Source organism: Spermophilus citellus (genome assembly GCF_964194105.1).
Source record: "Spermophilus citellus genome assembly, chromosome: 1".
In the NCBI taxonomy this organism is placed as follows: domain Eukaryota; kingdom Metazoa; phylum Chordata; class Mammalia; order Rodentia; family Sciuridae; genus Spermophilus; species Spermophilus citellus.
The window spans coordinates 212,908,619-212,928,029 of NC_138182.1; the positions used below are offsets into that span (position 1 = coordinate 212,908,619).

General features: G+C 34.3%; 1 protein-coding gene across 1 annotated transcript in view; it reads right to left on the reverse strand.

Moving 5' to 3' along the window:
• The window catches only part of ADGRV1 (adhesion G protein-coupled receptor V1), a gene marked incomplete at its 5' end in the record, with an annotated part of 540,732 nt that overhangs the window by 311,225 nt on the left and 210,096 nt on the right, over nucleotides 1–19,411 (reverse strand). The window contains 3 exons of the mRNA XM_081287826.1: nucleotides 770–1,019; nucleotides 6,884–7,068; nucleotides 13,264–13,671. Of these exons, the coding sequence (XP_081143952.1) occupies nucleotides 770–1,019; nucleotides 6,884–7,068; nucleotides 13,264–13,671 (843 nt within the window). The remainder of the gene's footprint in view (nucleotides 1–769; nucleotides 1,020–6,883; nucleotides 7,069–13,263; nucleotides 13,672–19,411) is intronic.

The following is a 19,411-nucleotide window of genomic DNA, read 5'->3' on the forward strand; positions in this document are numbered from 1 at the left end:
GAGGGGAGGGGAGGGGGGATAGTAGGGGATAGGAAAGGTAGCAGAATACAACAGTCACTAAGACGGCATTATGTAAAAATGTGAATATGTAACAGATGTGATTCTGCAATCTGTATTTGGGGTGAAAATGGGAGTTCAAAACACAATTTGAGTCAAATGTATGAAAGATGATATATCATGAGCTATGTAATGCTTTAAATAATCAATAAAAAAAAGAAAAAAAAATAGTTATCTGTTTTCTTCCAGTATTAATAGAGAGCTCACTTATCAATGCAGGATATCTGACTGGTCTTCCATCATGCACATTCTACCTCTGCTTCATTCATTCAGTGATATTCAGCTAACAGCACTCACTTTAACTATAATTTGCCAACTTTATCAAGAGTGAGGGATACAATTGGATATTAGAGAAAGCTATATTTTGTTACTTTCCATATGTGTGTGTGTATGTGTGTGTGTGTGTGTGTATATATATATATATAAGATATATATATATACATATATATATACACACATATATATGTATATATATATATCTTATACAACTCATATATTGAGTAAAATAACTCAATAAAGCAGGAAAGAGACATTTCCAACTATTTTGAAACTAAACATTCTATAAATGGTTCATGAACATGAAAGACTTCTTATATTAATTCACCACATATAGTATCTGCCAAAACTCTGATCAAAGAGATGTATTCTGATCAGATGTCTGCTAAAGAAAACATGAGATTCTAACAACATAATTTTTAAAATGATAGATTACCTTGTTTTTCAGGGCAGGAAGATTGTTACCAGTTATAAACCACTGCTGACTGCTATACTCTGTAAACTGGACTAATTTACATGAATTTTTCCCAGCCATTATTTGTGCATCTGAGACATCCAATAACTTCTCTGGAATTCTAATATAATCCCCTTCCTTTCCTTCAAACTTGTGCCCATTGATTTGCTGAGGATACCAGTGAAGAGCCAGTATTGACAAGTATGGGCAACTGTCAAGGATGGTTTTGCTTCTGAAAGAAAAAAATAAATAAAAAAGATTCTGCTAAAATGGCGAGTATTTACAACCATATATCCACTTAAATGCATTACATTGGGATTCTGCTCTTTATACATAACATTGACATTACCAGCCCAGGAGCACTAGGTAAAATTTGCTTTCAGTTCTTTTATGGTTAACTGTTATGAACTTTTCCACAAAACTTTCCACATCCTCTTGACTAATCCTCCCTGTAACCTAAAACAAGGGTTTTTTTGTTGTTGTTGTTTTTGTTTTTTTAAAGCTGGTTAATGGATATCAAGATACAATCTATGGCTGTAAAATGTACTTTTCTGTGTTCGTCACATCAGTATTGGTGGAACAGGGTAAGAAAAGGGTATCCCCACTAAACTGAAGCACTGTTTGATTCAAGAACATCTTAAACCTTAGCTATATCAAGAGCCATGTTTCACCTAAAGGGTACCTCATGCCTTTCTAACCTATAAGAGCATTTGAACTAATATAACCATTTGGTAAGAAAAACGGCTCTAAGAGTGGGCTTTATTTATTTAATAGTTCAGATCTGAAGATCTCCTAGGTATGATAAGATCCTTTGTGCAATGAAATTACTTTCAAATCTCAATATGTGTCGAAATCACTTGGAACTTGGCTTAAAATAGAGCTATCTAGTTTACACTCAGACTTACTAACTCAGAAATCTTACTCACAAGAGGGGGTTGGCAGTCCTAGGAATCTGGATTTGTAACCAGTCACCCAGAGAATCTGTTGCAACCTGTGAACCCATTATCATTGCAAACAATGAAGAGAAACAAAGATAAATCAGATCTGAAACATGCCTTAAAAATTATAGAGAACATCAGGTCATTAGTATAAGATTTATGCATTAAGTGTTTAAGTTACATGGACCACAACAGATGTAGAGTATATATAATTAGACCATTGATCTAAATGATACCTTGCCAAGACACCCTAAGCTAGTAAATGAAGAGAATTTTAAATGAAAGATTTGAGAAACAAAAGGAAAGAGCAAAGGATAACTTTTTCCTCTAACCATATACCCTTCTCTAAACAAAACAAAACAAAACAAAACAACTTTTCCACAGCTTAAATGACCACAATTGAATCTGCACCTTCAATTATCTATACCTAACCCACCATTTATCCAGAGCTCTAGGTCCCAGTGTCAAGTGTTCTATGAAAACTTCAATTTCCATGGGCCACACATGCCTCCACACAACTTGTCAAAAATCCAATACAGTCTCCCCACTCAGCTTCCTAAATCATCATTGGGACTCCCTGCTTAATAGCTGCCACTACAGAACCCGTGACCAGGCCACAAAGCAACTAAGACCAATGAAGTCCACCCCCCATTGCTGCACAGACACATTTTAGGCTCCTTGACCTGTAATCTACTGAGAATCTGACCAGTCAACACTACCATAGATTCTTCTATCTTGGCAAACCAACATTATATCACAATTATATCACAATGACTCTCCCCAACCTTGATAAAAACCAACCCTTTTATATTGATGCCCTTCAAATGCACTCATCTTGGTCAATCCCATAAGCTACTTCATACCTAGACTTAAGTGTGGGGGGCACATTAATATGTTGATCAATTGTTAATGTTGAATGGCCCCTATACTAATTCACTGTGACCAACCTCAGTGGTCACAGTGAATCAACAATAAACAATCCATGACATTGGTTTTATTTGGTTTTCAGGTGATTGTTCTGAATTCCATCATTTTTGACATTATCCTTGCTCAATTCCCACACCTTCTATTCTCAGCAGATGCTCTTGATATTGCTTAAGACAATATACAGATATGCATAATTATGGTTATCTTTGTCTTTGGATTACTTAAGCAAAACAAAATAATAGTGATCTCTCTCATTTTTTATGTTCCATTAATTTGAACATTCATCTTCACTCAACAGTTATCCCCTATGTAGTCTTCCCCTTGCTTCAATCCTTCCCTTCCTCCTACTGGAGATTGAACCCAGGGGCACTCTACCACTGAGTTACACCTTCATTCCTTTTAATTTCTTTTTATTTTTTAAGACAGGTCTCATGAAGTTGCCCAGGCTTGACTGGAACCTACCATCCTCCTACCTCAGCCTTACAAGTCTCTGGAATTACCACCTAGTTTTCCTATTTCTTGCTTTCCCTCTTCTTTAATTTCAACAACCTCTTCAACATGATGTTTCTAAAATACCAAATCTGATTCCTCCACCACCCACACCTCTCTCTCTCTCTCTCTCTCTCTCTCTCTCTCTCTCTCACACACACACACACACACACACACACACACACATACACACACACACAGAGAGAAACATTCTGTAGCTTAAGTGGGAACTTACTTTAAACAAATAAGCAATCCATGTCAGATTTCTGAAGACAGGATTAAAGACATATATCAAAGGTACTAAGAAGGAACTTCTAATTATTGGTCTCAGATAGACATCTAGGAGCAGTGGTAAAGAGAAGAAGCCTCCTGAAATGAGGCACATGTGAAGTTATTGATACCTTCCTCATTTTTCAATAAAACCCTCAAACACTGGGATTCACCCTGCAAGGTTAAAGGAAGAGTACAGGGAAAAAGGGTGCTGGTTCTTTGTCTTAACCTTGTCACCCACTGGCACTCATGTGGAATGAAAGTCTGAACACCTAGGATCCATGAGGTTGGGAGGGAGTTGTTACAAAGCAGGACTGTGGGGTCAAGTAGCCCTGGAAGTGAGTCCATACTTCATCATAGACTGGTGACCAATGAAAAAATAAATAAATAGAAGGGAGGCCAGTACAATAGAGGATGAAAAATGGGAGGAGGGAAGAGAGGAGGGATACTGGGGATTAAAATGGAGCAAATTATATTCCATGCATGTATGACTGTGTCAAAATGAACTGATTGTTATGGGTTACAATGAATTTACAAAAACATTTAAAAGAACTATATTAAAATATAGTGTATATATATACACTATGCTTTATAACATATATATGTAACTATTATATATAAAACTCTCTCTCCATATATGTGTGTGTTGTGTGTGTGTGCGTGTGTATGTGTGTGTGTGTGTGTGTGTGTGTGTGTGTATATATATATATAAAACCTTTGGTGAGGATTAAGTTGAACCTTATATAAATTTCAATATTATAATGTTATAATGTTTCAATATTATAATTCACTCATATTCTTCAATGCAAAACTATGTCAAGACTAGAGCAGAGGTGTACAGTTAAGATCACTTATGTTATTATTTATATCTTGCTCTCCCTGATAAAAAGGCTACCACAAACCTTTTTATGTCTGTATTAACCATCTCTTTTTAACTTTGCATGTCCTGGGACTTAAAAACTAACATTAAAAGTTTTAGGTATTTTAGTTAACCTGCCAGAGTTCATAAAGGGACCTATAAATAAAGAGATGATTTAAATTATTATATGAGTTTTTAAATGTAGTCTTCAGAGTATCTCTAAATTTCAATGTAATAAACACTAATGACAGCATTCATTGAGAATAAATAATAAAATTGATAAAAGGTTTACATAAACTTAGTCTTAAGCAGATGTCACTCATTAAATAATGGTTATTGTTGTTTTATTCTTTTCAGTCACATACAACACCAGAATACACCCTGACATAATCACAAAAGCATGGAACAGAACCTGCTCCAATTCACTCCCCAGCACTCCCCACCTCTGCTCCCTCTACTCCACCTATTCTTTTTCAATCCATTTAGAGTTTACTTTTTTTTTTTTAATTAGCATCCTGTGAATACACTCAGTGCCAGGAACCACCATACCACATCCATGCATGCTCATAAGAAACCTTAGTCATACTCATTCCACTGTTCTTCCCTTTTCCCATCTCTTCCTCCTTTTAAATCCTCTTCTCAAATCTCAACTCTACTGATGTCTCCTATATTTTGATGAAATTCATTTTACTTTTTCCCCTTTCTCTCTTTCTCCTTTTTTAAAATCCCTCCTCCCTTATTTTCTATTAGCTTCCATATATCAGAGAAAACATTCAACTCTTGACTTTCTGAGTCTGTCTTACTGCAGTTCCATCCATTTACTGGCAAACACCATAATGTCATTCTTTTTTATGGCTGAGTATTGTGTATCTGTACACAATTGTATATATATATATATATATATACCACTCAATTGTGTACATATACCACCCTTTCTTTATTCATGCATCTATTGAAAGTCATCTAAGTTGGTTCCTTAGTTTGACTACTATGAATTGTGCTCCTACAAACATTAATATGTTGCATTACTATAGTATGCTGATTTAAAATATTTTGGACATATACTGAGGAGTGGGAAAGCTGGGTCATAAGGGGGTTCTATTCTTAGTTGTTCAAGGAATTGCCACACTGTTTTCCAAAGTGGTTGCACCAATTTGCAGTCCCACCAGCAATGTATGAATGTACCTTTTTCCCCATATCCTCACCAACACTTATAATTTATTCTGGATAATTGCCATTCTGACTGGAATTAGATGAAATCTCAATGTAGTTTTGATTGCATTTCCTTAATTGCTAGAGATGTTGAACATTTTTTTCATTTATTTGTTGACCATTTGTATTTCTTCTTTTGAAAAGTATCTGTTTAATTCTTTTGCCCATTTATTAATTGGGTTATTTGGATTTTTGGTGTTAAGTGTTTTGAGTTCTTTGCATATTCTGGATATTAACACCCTGAGGAGCAGGTAGGAAAGATCTTCCTCCATTCTGTAAGCTCCCTCTTCATGCTCTTGTTTCCCTTTGAAGCAGAAGCCTTTTAATTTGATACCATCCCATTTATTGATATTTTTAGTTTATTTCTTGCACTTTAGGAGTCTTGTTAAAGAAGTAATTTTCTTCTAGCAGGTGCAGGGTTTCTGGTCTAATTCCTCGTTCTTTGTTATACTTTGAGTTAATTTTTGTGCAGGGTGAGAGGTAAGAGTCTAGTTTCATTCTTCTACATATGGACTTCCAGTTTGCCCATCACTGTTTGTTAAAAGGGCTATCTTTTTTTCCAACATATATTTTGGTACCTTTATCTTAGTATCAGAAAACTGTATTTACATTGATTTGTCTCTATGTCTTCTACTCTATTCCATTGGTCTTCATGCCTGTTTTGGTGCCAATGCCATGCTGTTTTTGTTACTATCCCTCTGAAATATAATTCTAGATCCTATTTCCTCTGTGAAAATCAAGTTGAATTTCAATTTCCAGGCATGTTCTATTATCGGCCACTTTTATGTTGTCAAACAAAATAAAACATTTTTTAGGTCTCTAAATGCACTGTATTTTATTTTTTCCTTCTCCTCTGGCTAGCTTCTTGCCATGACACTCCAGCCCGAAGTTCAACAGAGTATGAGAGCTGTCTTTGGAAGCACAAGAAGTAGCATATCAAAACACTCCTAGGGCTGGGGCTATAGAGTTCAATGGTAGAGCACTCACTTCTCATGTGTGAGGCACTGGGTTCAATCCTTAGTACCACATGAAAATAAAATTAATAAATATATTAATAAAAAAGACCCCTAAAGTTCAGAATCAGCTCCCCTTTTTTTGGTCCTATTCAGAGTGTATCTTCTATTTATTGAATACATAAAAGTTGGAGACATTGCTGTTTACAACTTTTAAAACACACTTTGAAATAATAAGAATATATTGCTAACAGTACTCATTCATTTTTCTTCATGGAACTGTTAGGCTTTTTTTTTCAAACAATTCACTTAATTTGCCAAACAGGTACAATGCATTGGCCAAATAATTCTGAGTTACATCATGTCATGTCAATTTGCAACACATGTTGCTTGGTAAACAGTGAAGAAATGCATGTAAGGTACTATTGATGTATTAGAAGATACTTACTTTTCACCAGGAGAGCCACAGGTAACATCAGTCAGCAGAGAAAAGGCAAAATCTTCAGTCACTTCTGTAAAGTGGCTGAATCCTCTTGTATCCTTGCGCTTTGGATTAACAAGAGCACAAAGAATCTCATAGAAAAGAGTTCTGCTTTTGGTACTGAAAACTTGATTTTTTCCTTCAACAGTTATCTAGAAAAAATTCAAGTATAAAAATATATACTTCAAAAATAAACTTCTTAAATTACATGTCATCTTCATACTACATAAAATCTTTATTAACAGTTGTTAATGTTTACAAACATGAACCTATGAAGCATTTAAGAGAAACTGGTATTTCAAATACATACATTTGCGCTTTAAAATGCAAAAATAAACATTTAATTTTAAAAAAGACACAATAGCCAAAATATTTTTTATTTAATCTTTAATAGCCCAAATGGTCACCTGGATCACTTAACTACAATAGTTAGCCTGATGAATTAAAACAAGTCCCATTTTTACACCACCCCCAAGAACATACATTCTTTTGACTAGCATATAAAGAAATAAATGCCTAGAGAATATTTTTTCATAATGGAAGTAGGATTATTTTTGTCTGTTTTTCAATGAACAGAAGCTACCATATGTCATTAAATTCTAATAATCAAATCAAGAAATTATTTTCAACCAATAGTACTCAAAACCACCTGGCATCCTTGTCTTTTTCAGAAAGTATGACCCTTCCTACTTTGGAAGACTACATTATTCATTATTGGAGGAATAAGAAAAATAGGGGGGAAAATCACCTTCATGGTTTTTCCTTGCCAGAATGAAGGAGCCCACATCTCAACTAATATCTAAGCAATGGTATGAAGCCACTGACTTATTTTGTTCTATTTTAATATATCTAATAAGTTCCTATTAATTTTTTAAACTCCAAGTCATCACTTTCTCTATATCCTACATTATGCTCTTCCTGCCAACATACATTATCAACTTGCACATAAACTTATATTAGCCTTGAAATGACTAATCTGTTTCTCCTGCTAAAGGAGCTCATGAGGGAGTTCTCCATATTTTTTTTTGTGTGTGTGACTTAGTAACATTCCAAGCTCAAAGAAGAACTCAAGATCTGAATTTATAGTAGCCACCTCAAAGATAGGAAGGCAGAATGCAGAATAATCCACAGGGGAAATACAATGAAAGGAACAGAATAACAATTTAACAATGAGGAAATTACAAAGGAAGATGAAAGAACAGCTGATTGGACACTGAAACAAGCAAACTGGTCATAACAAATGGAAAATAAGCTCAAGAAACTCTCCTAGAACTCAAAGAAAACGTAACAGACAAGTAGGACAAATCCCTCAGACACAAGCACACGAAAGAACAGATACAAGAAAAAAAAATACCACAGTTCTTTAATAAGCTAAAGAGACACTCCTGTCTAAAAGTTCAGAGATTACTTTCAATCAGAGGAAATTAAGAAAACAAAAAACACCAGACATATCTGAGTGATTTTTTTTTAAATATTAAAAAAAGTCATACTAGAAATCAGAAAAAAAAACATAGTAACAGAGAAACAAAAATTCAATCTGACGTGAGGCATTTCTGAAAATGAAATGCCAGAAGCCAACAGAGACACAGGTACATAATTTTAAGAACTAAAAGTTATGATCCAAAATTTCTAGAGTTTTTCAAACTGTTATCCATGTTCAAGGAAAACAATTCCTTTTAGTAGAGTGCACAAAATAAAACAAAAAGGCCATTTATATAATGCTTGGTTATTGTGGGCACTTCAGAGTTCTTAGAACTTTATGTTAACTTCTTTAATCTTCACAAGAATCCTCTGAGGAAAGTCCTAGTATGATCTTTGTTTCATTTCCAGGGAAAGAAACTGATTCAGAAAGAAAATAACTTAAGTCAGCCAGAACACAGGGTTGGTGACTGGCCAAACCCAGGAGGTGTTCCTGACAGATACCTGCACTGACTCCCCAAATCCCCCACAGGCTTGTCGAAAAACAACACAGATTGACTCAGGTCACAGACAATTTAGTTAAAATTATTGCAATTATAAAATACAAAATCAGTCAGTAAAATACAGATTGAAATCTAAGCCAGTTAGTACTATTATAAATTATATGTACAAAATAATCTTGGCATCAAATGCATAATATTAAAAGTGTGTGTGATAAAAAATAGTCTGGCTTTTTAAGGACATTTTACATAAACAGATACAGAAGAAACACCCAAATTATAGAAACTGACTTAAAAACAAGCAGAAGACTTAAAACAACCATGGGAAAAAATTAAAAACCTGTCAGGGTTAAAAATAAAAGAAGCAACCATTGGAAATGGGAGATGGTCTACCAAACTTCCACAAAACAAATTATTCATATGCTCTTTCAGGTTTTCCAGAACACAAAATTAGACCTCCTGACTCATGTTTTATTAACCTCCAATTGCCAGGAAATCTAAATCTGGTAAAATTAAAATTGTAATATAAAATCCAGCAGGGTTTTAAAAGACTGATAGTGTTATTAAGGCAACTGACAACTTTTAAAATTATTTTTATTGTACCATGCGTGGGATAATCAGAGGCCAGAATATCATGTTATTGCAAAAATATGCCCAACCCCACTGTTGGATTTTATCTAGAAGTCTTCATATGAATCATTTAAAGCTATTGCTTTGTTTAGGACAATATTTGTATCATGCAAACATGAATAAATAACACTTCTAGAGTGTGTGATCTTATCTAAGATATTGACATTTTAGTAAAAAAAAACATTATGGAAAATAAAACAAACATTATGTAGGGCGGGTTCTGTTTCAAAGAACTTAGAAACTTAGAACTTAGAAACCGTTTTACCCGCAATACAAGATTTTATGTAACCAAGTTCTATTCAGCCCTGGCAGATTTAGGCTATAACTTCTGAAGCTGAGGTTGAAGTGTCTATTAGTTTAACATGATATATATGAAAGGTTACTAGATGAAGTATAGGATTCCTTGAATTTCAGATGAGCACATAATAACTGGTTGCTAAATAAGTATGGCAAGTAAGTATTTTATGATGTATATATGCTTAAAATTTAGTTGTTGTTTATCTGAATTTCAAACTTAACTGGGCATCCTTTAATTTTATTGGTTAAGTTTTATAACCTTATCCATATGTGATTATCTATATCTTCAGTGCTTTGTTTTATTATTCTTGTAGTCTAATTATATAACTATGTCTAAAAAATGAAATATTTATTTTGTGGCATACAATCATGCATAACTTAACAAGGGAGATATGTTCTGAGAAATTCATTGTGGATAGTTCTGTCCTTGTGAATATCACAGAGTACTTACTACCTGGTAAGTACCTATATGCAGGATACATGGTTTAGCCTACTGCTCCCAGGCTACAAATCTGTACAGCATATTACTGTACTTAAAACTATAGGTGACACACGGTAGTATTTGCAAATGTAAACACAGAAAAGCTACAGTAAAAATACTAATAGGAATTTATAATCTTATGGGAACACCATAATGTGGTCCATTATTGACTAAAATGTTTTTGTGTGGTTCATTCATGGCTGTATTTCATCAATACACCAGAATTTATTGAACTAGGCCCCCCTCGATAGCAATTTTTTGTTTCCATTTTTGTTATTACCGTAAGTAATGCTAAAATAAGCATTGCTGCCATACATGGTATTTGAACAAATGTTCCCAAACCCATTTGTTCTGTTTGAACACAACACCCATTAGGTATTCACCTAGAACAAGCTTTAAAGGTTATAACCCAAGAATTTCAGAGGTACCCCAATTTTTCCCATATTAAAAGGAAATAGAAAGTTCCTTTTGGTAAAGCACACAAATAATCATAACAAAACAATCAAGATATATTATTTGATAACCACTTAAATCAGTGTTGATTCTTTTTTAAAAAAATATTTATTTTTTAATTATAGGTGAACACACTCTCTTTATTTTATTTTATTTTATTTTATTTTATTTTATGTGGTGCTGATATCAAACCCAGTGCCTCATGCATGGTGGGCAAGTGCTCTACCTCTGAGCCACACCGCAACCCTCAGTGTTGATTCTTGACCAATGGTATATAACCATCTTATATAACTTACTGAGGAAAAGGGGCAGCAGAATTTTCTTATATCTTCTACAAAACAATTGATCTGAAGTTCTCTGCTCTACCCTACATTGTTCTCATATATGCTTTTCCTTGTCTTGGCCAAAATCAACTTGCTGATGTCCCATGCCATTTCATCATTAGAAAATTTAAGTAACATGGGCTGGGGTCATGGCTCAGTGGCAGAGCACATGCCTCACACATGTGAGGCACTGGATTCAATCCTCAGCACCACATAAAAATAATAAATAAAACAAAATAAAGATATTATGTCCATGTATAACTAAAAACAATATTTAAAAAAATTTAAGTAACATTATTTTCTGGAGTGAGATCACTATTTTCTAGAACGTTCTCTGTGTGAAATAACAACCACTTCTCTGCTTTACAAGCTACTTGGCATGGCCTCTTCTTCTTACCTATATACATAACAATTTTCTTTTTTATACTTTGAGCTTTATATTTTAAGAAATATCATGGGAAATAGAATAGACATGATATTCTAAGTCCCTGCTGTAAACATTTTAAATATTTAAAGGTCACTATGTTAGAAATATAGTATTAATAAATTCATACATATGTGATCAAAACTTTTTATACCTATATGTAAATATGTTACTATAAAATATCTTGGTAAGAATCCCACACACACATTCTCATGTTTTCCTCTAGTACTAACTCTTTTTATTTATCTATTTTCATGTATGTCCTTGGGCTCATATCTCCATTTAACTCCATCATTTGCAGAAGTGTAAATAAATAAATGGGTTTAAAACAAAACCTAGTTGGTCCACATCCAGGCCAAATTGAATGCCTAAAGTTATCTGGCCATCCCATAGCTTTTCCTTTTCTGGGAAAGTTTCCAGTGCCCAAGAGGAACAGAGAACAAGCAGTGGATAATTGTTCCTGTTTCGTGGCATTTAAACTAAAAGCACTATGTGGATGAATACCTACTCCAAGTCTTCTTTTTTTTTAAACTAAATTATTTATTTATTCTAATTTGTTACACATGATGGCAGAATGCAATTCACAGAGCACAATTTTTCAAGTCACTGATTGTACATAAAGTATTTTCACACCATTTGTGTCTTCATACATGTACTTAGGGTAATGATGTCTAACTCATTCCATCATCATTCCTACCCCCCTATTCCCTCCCTCCCCATCCCTTCCCTTTGCCCTTTCTAAATTTCTTCTATTCCTCTCATATTCCACTCCATCACCATTATGAGTCAGCCTCTTCATATCAAAGAAAACATTCAGTTTGGCTTTTTGGGATTGGCTTGCTTCACCTAGCATTATATTCTCTAGCTCCATCCATTTACCTGCAAATGCCATGATTTTATTCTCTTTTAATGCTGAGTAATATTCCATCATGAATATATACCAAAGCTTCCCTATCCATTTATCTACTGAAGGGCATCTGGGTTGGTTCCACAATTTAACTATTGTGAATTGTGCTGCTATGAACCTTGAGATGACTGTGTCCCTGTAGAATGCTGTTTTTAAGTCCTTTGAGTATAAATTGAGGAGTTGGATAGCTGGGTCAAATGGTGGTTCCAGTGGGAGCAAATCTTTACCACAAGCACATCAGATAGAGCACTAATCTCTAGGATATAAAGCACTCAAAAACCTTAACACCAAAAACCAAATAACCCAATCAATAAATGGATTAAGGAACTGAACAGACACTTCTTAGAAGAGGATATACAATTAATCAACAAACATATGAAAAAATGTTCAACATCTCTAGCAATTAGAGAAATGCAAATCAAAACTACTCTAAGATTTCATCTCACCCCAGTCAGAATGGCAGTTACCAAGAATACAAACAAAAATAAGTGTTGGCAAGGATGTGGGGAAAAGGGCATACTCATACATTGCTGGTGGGACTACAAATTGGTGCAAGTCCTCTTTTTATGATTGCAAAAACAATAGAGGATCAAATGGCAAAGACAAGTGAACAGCTTCTGGAGAATCAGAAAGAGCCTGCAGCTTCCAACATCTGTTCTGCCTTTTTAGACTTTGAACTATTTTTTCTGCTGCACAATATTATGCAAATTGAATACTGAGGGTGTCAAACAGGCATCCCTCATATCCAAACAAAAGTTCATTGTCAGGTGTGATGAATTCTACTCTTATATTTAGAAGTTTAGTGTTATCACAATTCTATGTATGTGATATAATAGAATGTGACTTTTGTGTTGTTTTTCTAATTTGTCAAGTTTTATTAAACCAAGTGTTTCCATTTGCAAGTTTTTCTTACCTTTTCTATTAGATGCACCACAGCACTGAGCTGTTCGTCCGTGTTCTCTGTGGCTACATTCATGTTAATGTTGTGCAGCACTCTGTTAAGAATGTCTTCATCAAGGGGCTGATGTAGCTGATCGGCAAGGCCCCAAATCGCCTGTGACTCTGAATCAGAGACAAGAGTGATGTTGGCAGTACCATATGCTTTATCAATTCTGGCACCACCTTTTGGGCCCAAAAGCACAATCTGAAAGCGTTTAGGAAATGGACTTGAAGACCCTATATCTGGCGTTAGGTTGACATCCAACATGGTGTTGCTCTGGCCAGGTTCAAAGACCAATGTGCCTTCATTTCTCATAAAATCCTTTCCAGAAACAGCTGGAGATATGAGAGTACGACCAATTGTTTCAGCACTCCTCAACTCCTGCAAAGGAAACAATAACATATAAGTGAAACTATGATGTCTCTGAACATGCCATAAACAAAATTTTATTTCGTAAAAATAAAATTCTATTTTTGTTAAATAAACTGATGGGCAATATAGGGCTTTATATGTTTTCTAATCTAATTAATAATTTGTAGAGATAAACATACATCATACAGTAATGGAGTTTGGAAAGACAGGTTCTTTTGAGTGAACATATCAAAGAAGAGAACTAGAAAAGAAATGTTGCTTTTTCCCATAAATGTCTCCCAGGTGAACACACTAAAAGTTGTACTTTAGCTTACACATGCTGGAGAACATAAGTATGAAGGAACAAAAGAAATATTAACATTTCATTCCTACCTGGAAATTTGTTGGGGAGGTAGTTGTAAATTAGGGAGGATAAGGAGGAGGCAGAGAGAAGGAAGGAGAAGGAAGAATAAACTGGTCTCTTGCTCACACTTAAATACAGGAATGCAGGAATGTGTTATAAGTTCCTAAGTGCATATACCTCTCATATTTTCAGTTTGGTTATTAAAAAGTATTCAGAAAGTGAAGCATGAATACTTAGTCAAGGAAGAATGAAAGGAATTCACATTTATTTACAACTGAGCCAACAACTGTAAAACTCATAGTATAGCCCAAGATTGCAAAATATAGATGCAGAATTAAAGAGCAGGACACTCATAGGAACTATTATTCTAGTGAAGACTTACAGAAAACAGAAGAGCTATGGAATTAATTATCTATTAATACATGGTGTTTTATGACCAAAAAAATAGACAAAATAAGGGAAGGGAAAAGGTCAGGGCACAATTTTAGATAATGCTGGTTACAAAAGCTCTTGAGCTGATATTAAAAAAGACCTCAGTGAAGTAAAGGAATAGGTTACATGATGATCTCAGCAGAAATATTCTAGATCTCAGGAGAAATATTCTAGGCAGGAAGAAGAGCAATCACAAAGTCCCTGAAGTAAGAACCATCTTAGTATAAGAGAAGAAACCAGAAGGCCAGCGTGACTGGAAGCTCACATGAGAGGTGGAAGGGGTCATTTGGGGTGGGCAAATGGTTGGAAACATGGAAAATACAAGAAAGTGGCCCACTTCATTCAATATTTTCATCAGCGTTCAGGCTGTTATCTTTATTAGTCTTTTAACAGGAAATAAGCACAGAGGCAGGAAGAAGGCACACGTTTTTGCAGTAGTTCATGTGAGAAACAGTGGTAGCTTGATTTAGGGTCCCAGGAGTGGAAAGATTTGAAGTACCCAGACTGGGAATGTATTTTGAATATAGAGTTAAGAGGACTTTATGATGAATTCAATGCTGGTTTAAAGGAAAAGGAAAATTGAGGATAAAGTCTAGCAGTTGGCTTTGATGAATAAGTAACTGCATGAATGATGGAAAGCTAGGGGAAATATTGTTGAAGGAGATATCAAGAGTCAATTATCATACATATTAAGTCTGAGATGCCTCAGACACTGAAGCAAAGATTTCAAGTAAGAAAAATCAGATACATGAGTCTGGAAAAGGGGAGGCAATTGACAAAAATTTGGGAGTCCTCAGCTTTCAGGTGACACTTATAGGTCGGCATAGTATAGCCTGGAGAGTGAGTCTGGGTAGATTCCAACAGGCATCATCTACATTGACATCAGAGAGGAACTCCCAGTGAGGTAATATTAAGAGCAGGAAAGTACCACAACTTAGAAACCCAAAGGGAACAGCATCCTTCAGGAAGAGGAAGTAATCAACTATTTAAAAAATGAACAGTCCATGAAGACAGTCTTTTAAAATCATCTGCAGAACAATGATAGAACAAAAACCTTACTGAAGGAAACTACTCAAAAGCTTATTGGCTTTTGTATTTTAAATGGTTACACTACATATATGCATTGAATATTATATAACAAAAATCAGAACATGTTGGATGGGTATTTAACAAACATTGTTGAATGAAATAAGGATGCCTCAGACCAACATGCCTCAGAACACAATTTCAAGAATTTCATTTGCATAACTTCCTAAACAGGTAGACCCAAAAAACATATGGTGGGTGGTAAAACTACAGATAAAAGCAATGGAGTAATTAAACACAGATAACCTCTTATATCAGAGAGGGGTTCATGGCCCCTAGTTTTAAATTCCTGGTAAAGCTGGATTTCTCACAGAGGTGGTGGTGTTTGATTAGTATGAACTGCATATATACATTTTGTCCACTGTTTTCTGGTAGAATTTGTTTCATAATTCAAATATTTAAAGGAAGTGAAAAAATCAATATGTTCTTATATTTATAAAAATATAGCACAAACAATCAGCAGTATGCTATTGGAAAGTCAATATAGAAACAGATTTGAATAAACAGGCATTATAAGAATAAGAAGTAAATTCACAGTGTTTCTTGAACTTGTGTACTCTGAGCTATTGCACAAATATATAGATGATTAGCATCTGTTTTCAAATTTGGTTTAAAATATAGATGATTAGAATCTGTTTTCAAATCTGGTTTAGCTATAGGCCTATTTAATGGAAGCATAACTAGAATGGGTGATCTTTTCATTATTTCAAGTAATTAGGATAGAAAATTCCTTCTTTATATCATCAAGACTTAATATTGGAGAATATATGCTGCCTGTATTTATGTATATGGGAATGTATTTATGTATATGGGAATGCTGACCTAACAAAGTACATGGATGTTATAGTGACTATTCTAACTTCATTAATCTCTCCTAAGTAAAGTGAAAATCATGATCATCATAACAAAATGGTGACTTGGTTCATAATTGTGTTCTCATCTTGCCAGTTCTTGGAAAGCAGAATTACACAGCTTTATCTTCCAGCAATATGCCTAAAATTCAGAAAGAAAGAAAGGCAGGGCGATGAAGCAACAGGAAGTTATGCAAATGAAATGAAACACCAGAGAGGTAAAATTATATTTTGATTTTTTAAAATCATACTTGTTACTTTTCAATAATTGTAGATTAACATGCAGTTATAAGAATAATAAAAAGAGATTTCCTGCACCCTTAATTTAGTATCCTTTATTGGTGGCATCTTGCATAACTATAATATAAATCATGACCAGGGTACTGGCATCAATATAGACAAGATTATCAAGACATTTTTTTCTTTTTCTTTTTGGTACCAAGGATTAAACCCATAGGCACTTAACCACTGAGCCATGTTCCCAGCCCTTTTTATTCTTTATTTTGAAATAGGGCCTTGCTAAAGCTGGCTTTGAACTTGTGATCCTCCTGCCTCAGCCTCCAGAGCTACTAAGACCACACGTACATGCCACAGCACCTGGCCAAAACTTTTTTTTTTTTTTTTTTTTTTTAAGAATCCTTCAGTTGACTTTTGTCTGCACTCTATGCCACCCCCTCTTTCATCTCTGGAAACCACTAAACTCCAATTCTATGATTTTTTAATTTTAGGAATATTATATAAATGATATCATACAGTATATAATTTGGGGATTTTTTTCACTTATCATGATCATGCGGAGGTGACTCTAGTTGTCATATGTATCAATAGATTATTTTTAATTATTTCTGAGTTGTGGTTCAGGGCATGGACACACTACAGTTTAACCATTCACCCATTAAAAAGAAAATGTTGTTGGGGCCTCAGTAGCTCAGTTGGTGGAGCATTTGCCTTGCATGTGTGAGGCACTGGGCTCAATCTTCAGCACCACATAAAGGTATTGTGTCTACAACGAAAAAATATAAATAAATAAATAAACATAAAAAATTTTAAAAAATTTTAAAACAGAGTGGATATTTTCTTTTATACAAAAATCTGCCTTGTTTTAGTTTTGTGCTATTATGAATAAGCTGCTATAAACATTGATGTGCAGGATTTCATGTGAACATAAGTTTTCATTTCCCTGGAATAAATGTCCCAGGAGTGCAATTGCTGGGTCATCTGGTAGTTCATGTTTAGTTCTTTAAGAAACCAACAAATTCTGTTCCAGAGTGGCTGTACCATTTAATATTCCCATGTGCAGTGAGTAAGTGATCTGAGCTAGTATCTTTGAATCCATCCAGCATTTTTTGCTATGGTCACTGATGTAATTTTTGCTGTTCTAAGTGTATACAATGATACATCATTGTGGTTTCTAAATAGGCATTTTGATGAGAGCTAATGATGTTGAATATCTTTTAATGTGCTTTTTAGTCATATATACATCTTCTCTAATGTCTCTTCATGTTTGTTTGTTTGTTTGTTTTCTCTGTTTTTGTTTATCATGTCTTCCTTTCTGGTGTCCCACATTTTTTCTTTTTATAATTCCCTTTCTAGTTAGAAAACTTTAGCTTAGCTATTCTTTCAGAATAGGTCTGTGGGCAATAAATTATTTTTTTCCTTTTATAATGCCTTAATTTCTCCTTCATTTGTGAAGGTTATTTCTCCTCAAAATCGAATTCAGGGTTGATGGTTCTTTTACCTCAGCACTTGAAAAATGTTGTACCACTTTTACCTGATCCCATGTTAGTAAGAAATCTGCTATTGTTCAAGTTGGTTTTGTCCCATAGATATTCATATTTTCTCTTTCTCTCAATATTTCTCTTTGTATTTAATTTTCATATGTATCATATCTTGCTTGGAGTTTTCTCAGTTTCTTCTTGGATTTACAGATTACAATCTTTAGGAATTTTTTCAGTCATTATTCTTTCAAGTATTTTTCATTCCTGATTTCTCTTTCTTTCAGGATTCTAATGACACAATGTTAGATCTTCTGTTACTGTTACATTGGGAGGCTCTTTTTATCTTTTTCAATCTATTTTCCTTTTGCTGTTTAGATTGGATAATTTCTATTATTTTATCTTCAAAGATCATTATTCTTTACTTTGCTCCCTTCATTCTGCTACTGAGCCTATCAATTCACTTTCAGTTATTGCAAGTTTCACTCTTAAAATTTCCATTTTCTCTTCTTTGTCTTCTATTTATTTGCTAACACTTCCCATTTCTTTGTTGAAACTTTTTACTTTTCTCGTTTCAAGAATGTTTTTAATTGCTAATTGAAGGATTTTTATTGGTTCTTCTTAGTTACACACGACAGTGGAATCCATTTTCATATAGTTATACGAGCATAAATTGTATTTTATTCTAATTAGAACCCTATTCTTGTGGATATGCATAATGGTAAAATTCACTCTAGTACATCTATAAATGTACAAAGAAAAACTATGCCAAATTCATTCCACAGTCTTTCCATTTCCTATTCCCTTCCCTTCATTCCCCTTTCTCTAATCTACATAATTTCTATTCTTCCACTAGCCCCTCCCTTAATGGGGGTTAGCTTCATTGAAGCCTTTTGATGATGGCTCTATTACAATGTCAGATACTTTTACTTCTGCCATCTTACTATAGGCACCTGTTGATCCTTTTTATTTTTATTTTTTTCATTCCATTTTAGGTCTCTTTGCATTATTAATAGAACAAATGATTGATAAACAAAACATGGACATTTTGGATATTATTTTACAAGATTTGAATATTATTTAAGCCTTCTGTTTTAGTTGGCTTATTTTGAGATTGCTCTGGCAAAGGAAGGAAAGATGTACTTTATTACTGACATGTGAAAGTATAAGCCTAATTTTCCCACTTGTTCTCTGTTGACAGAAGGAGATTCCTCATTATTGCTAAGTGCAGGTGGGAGTTTGATTCCAAACTCATCCTCAACTGATACTTCCCTGCCTGAGAAGGGCATAAGTACCTTCCTACTGCCTCCCCAGAGCATCCC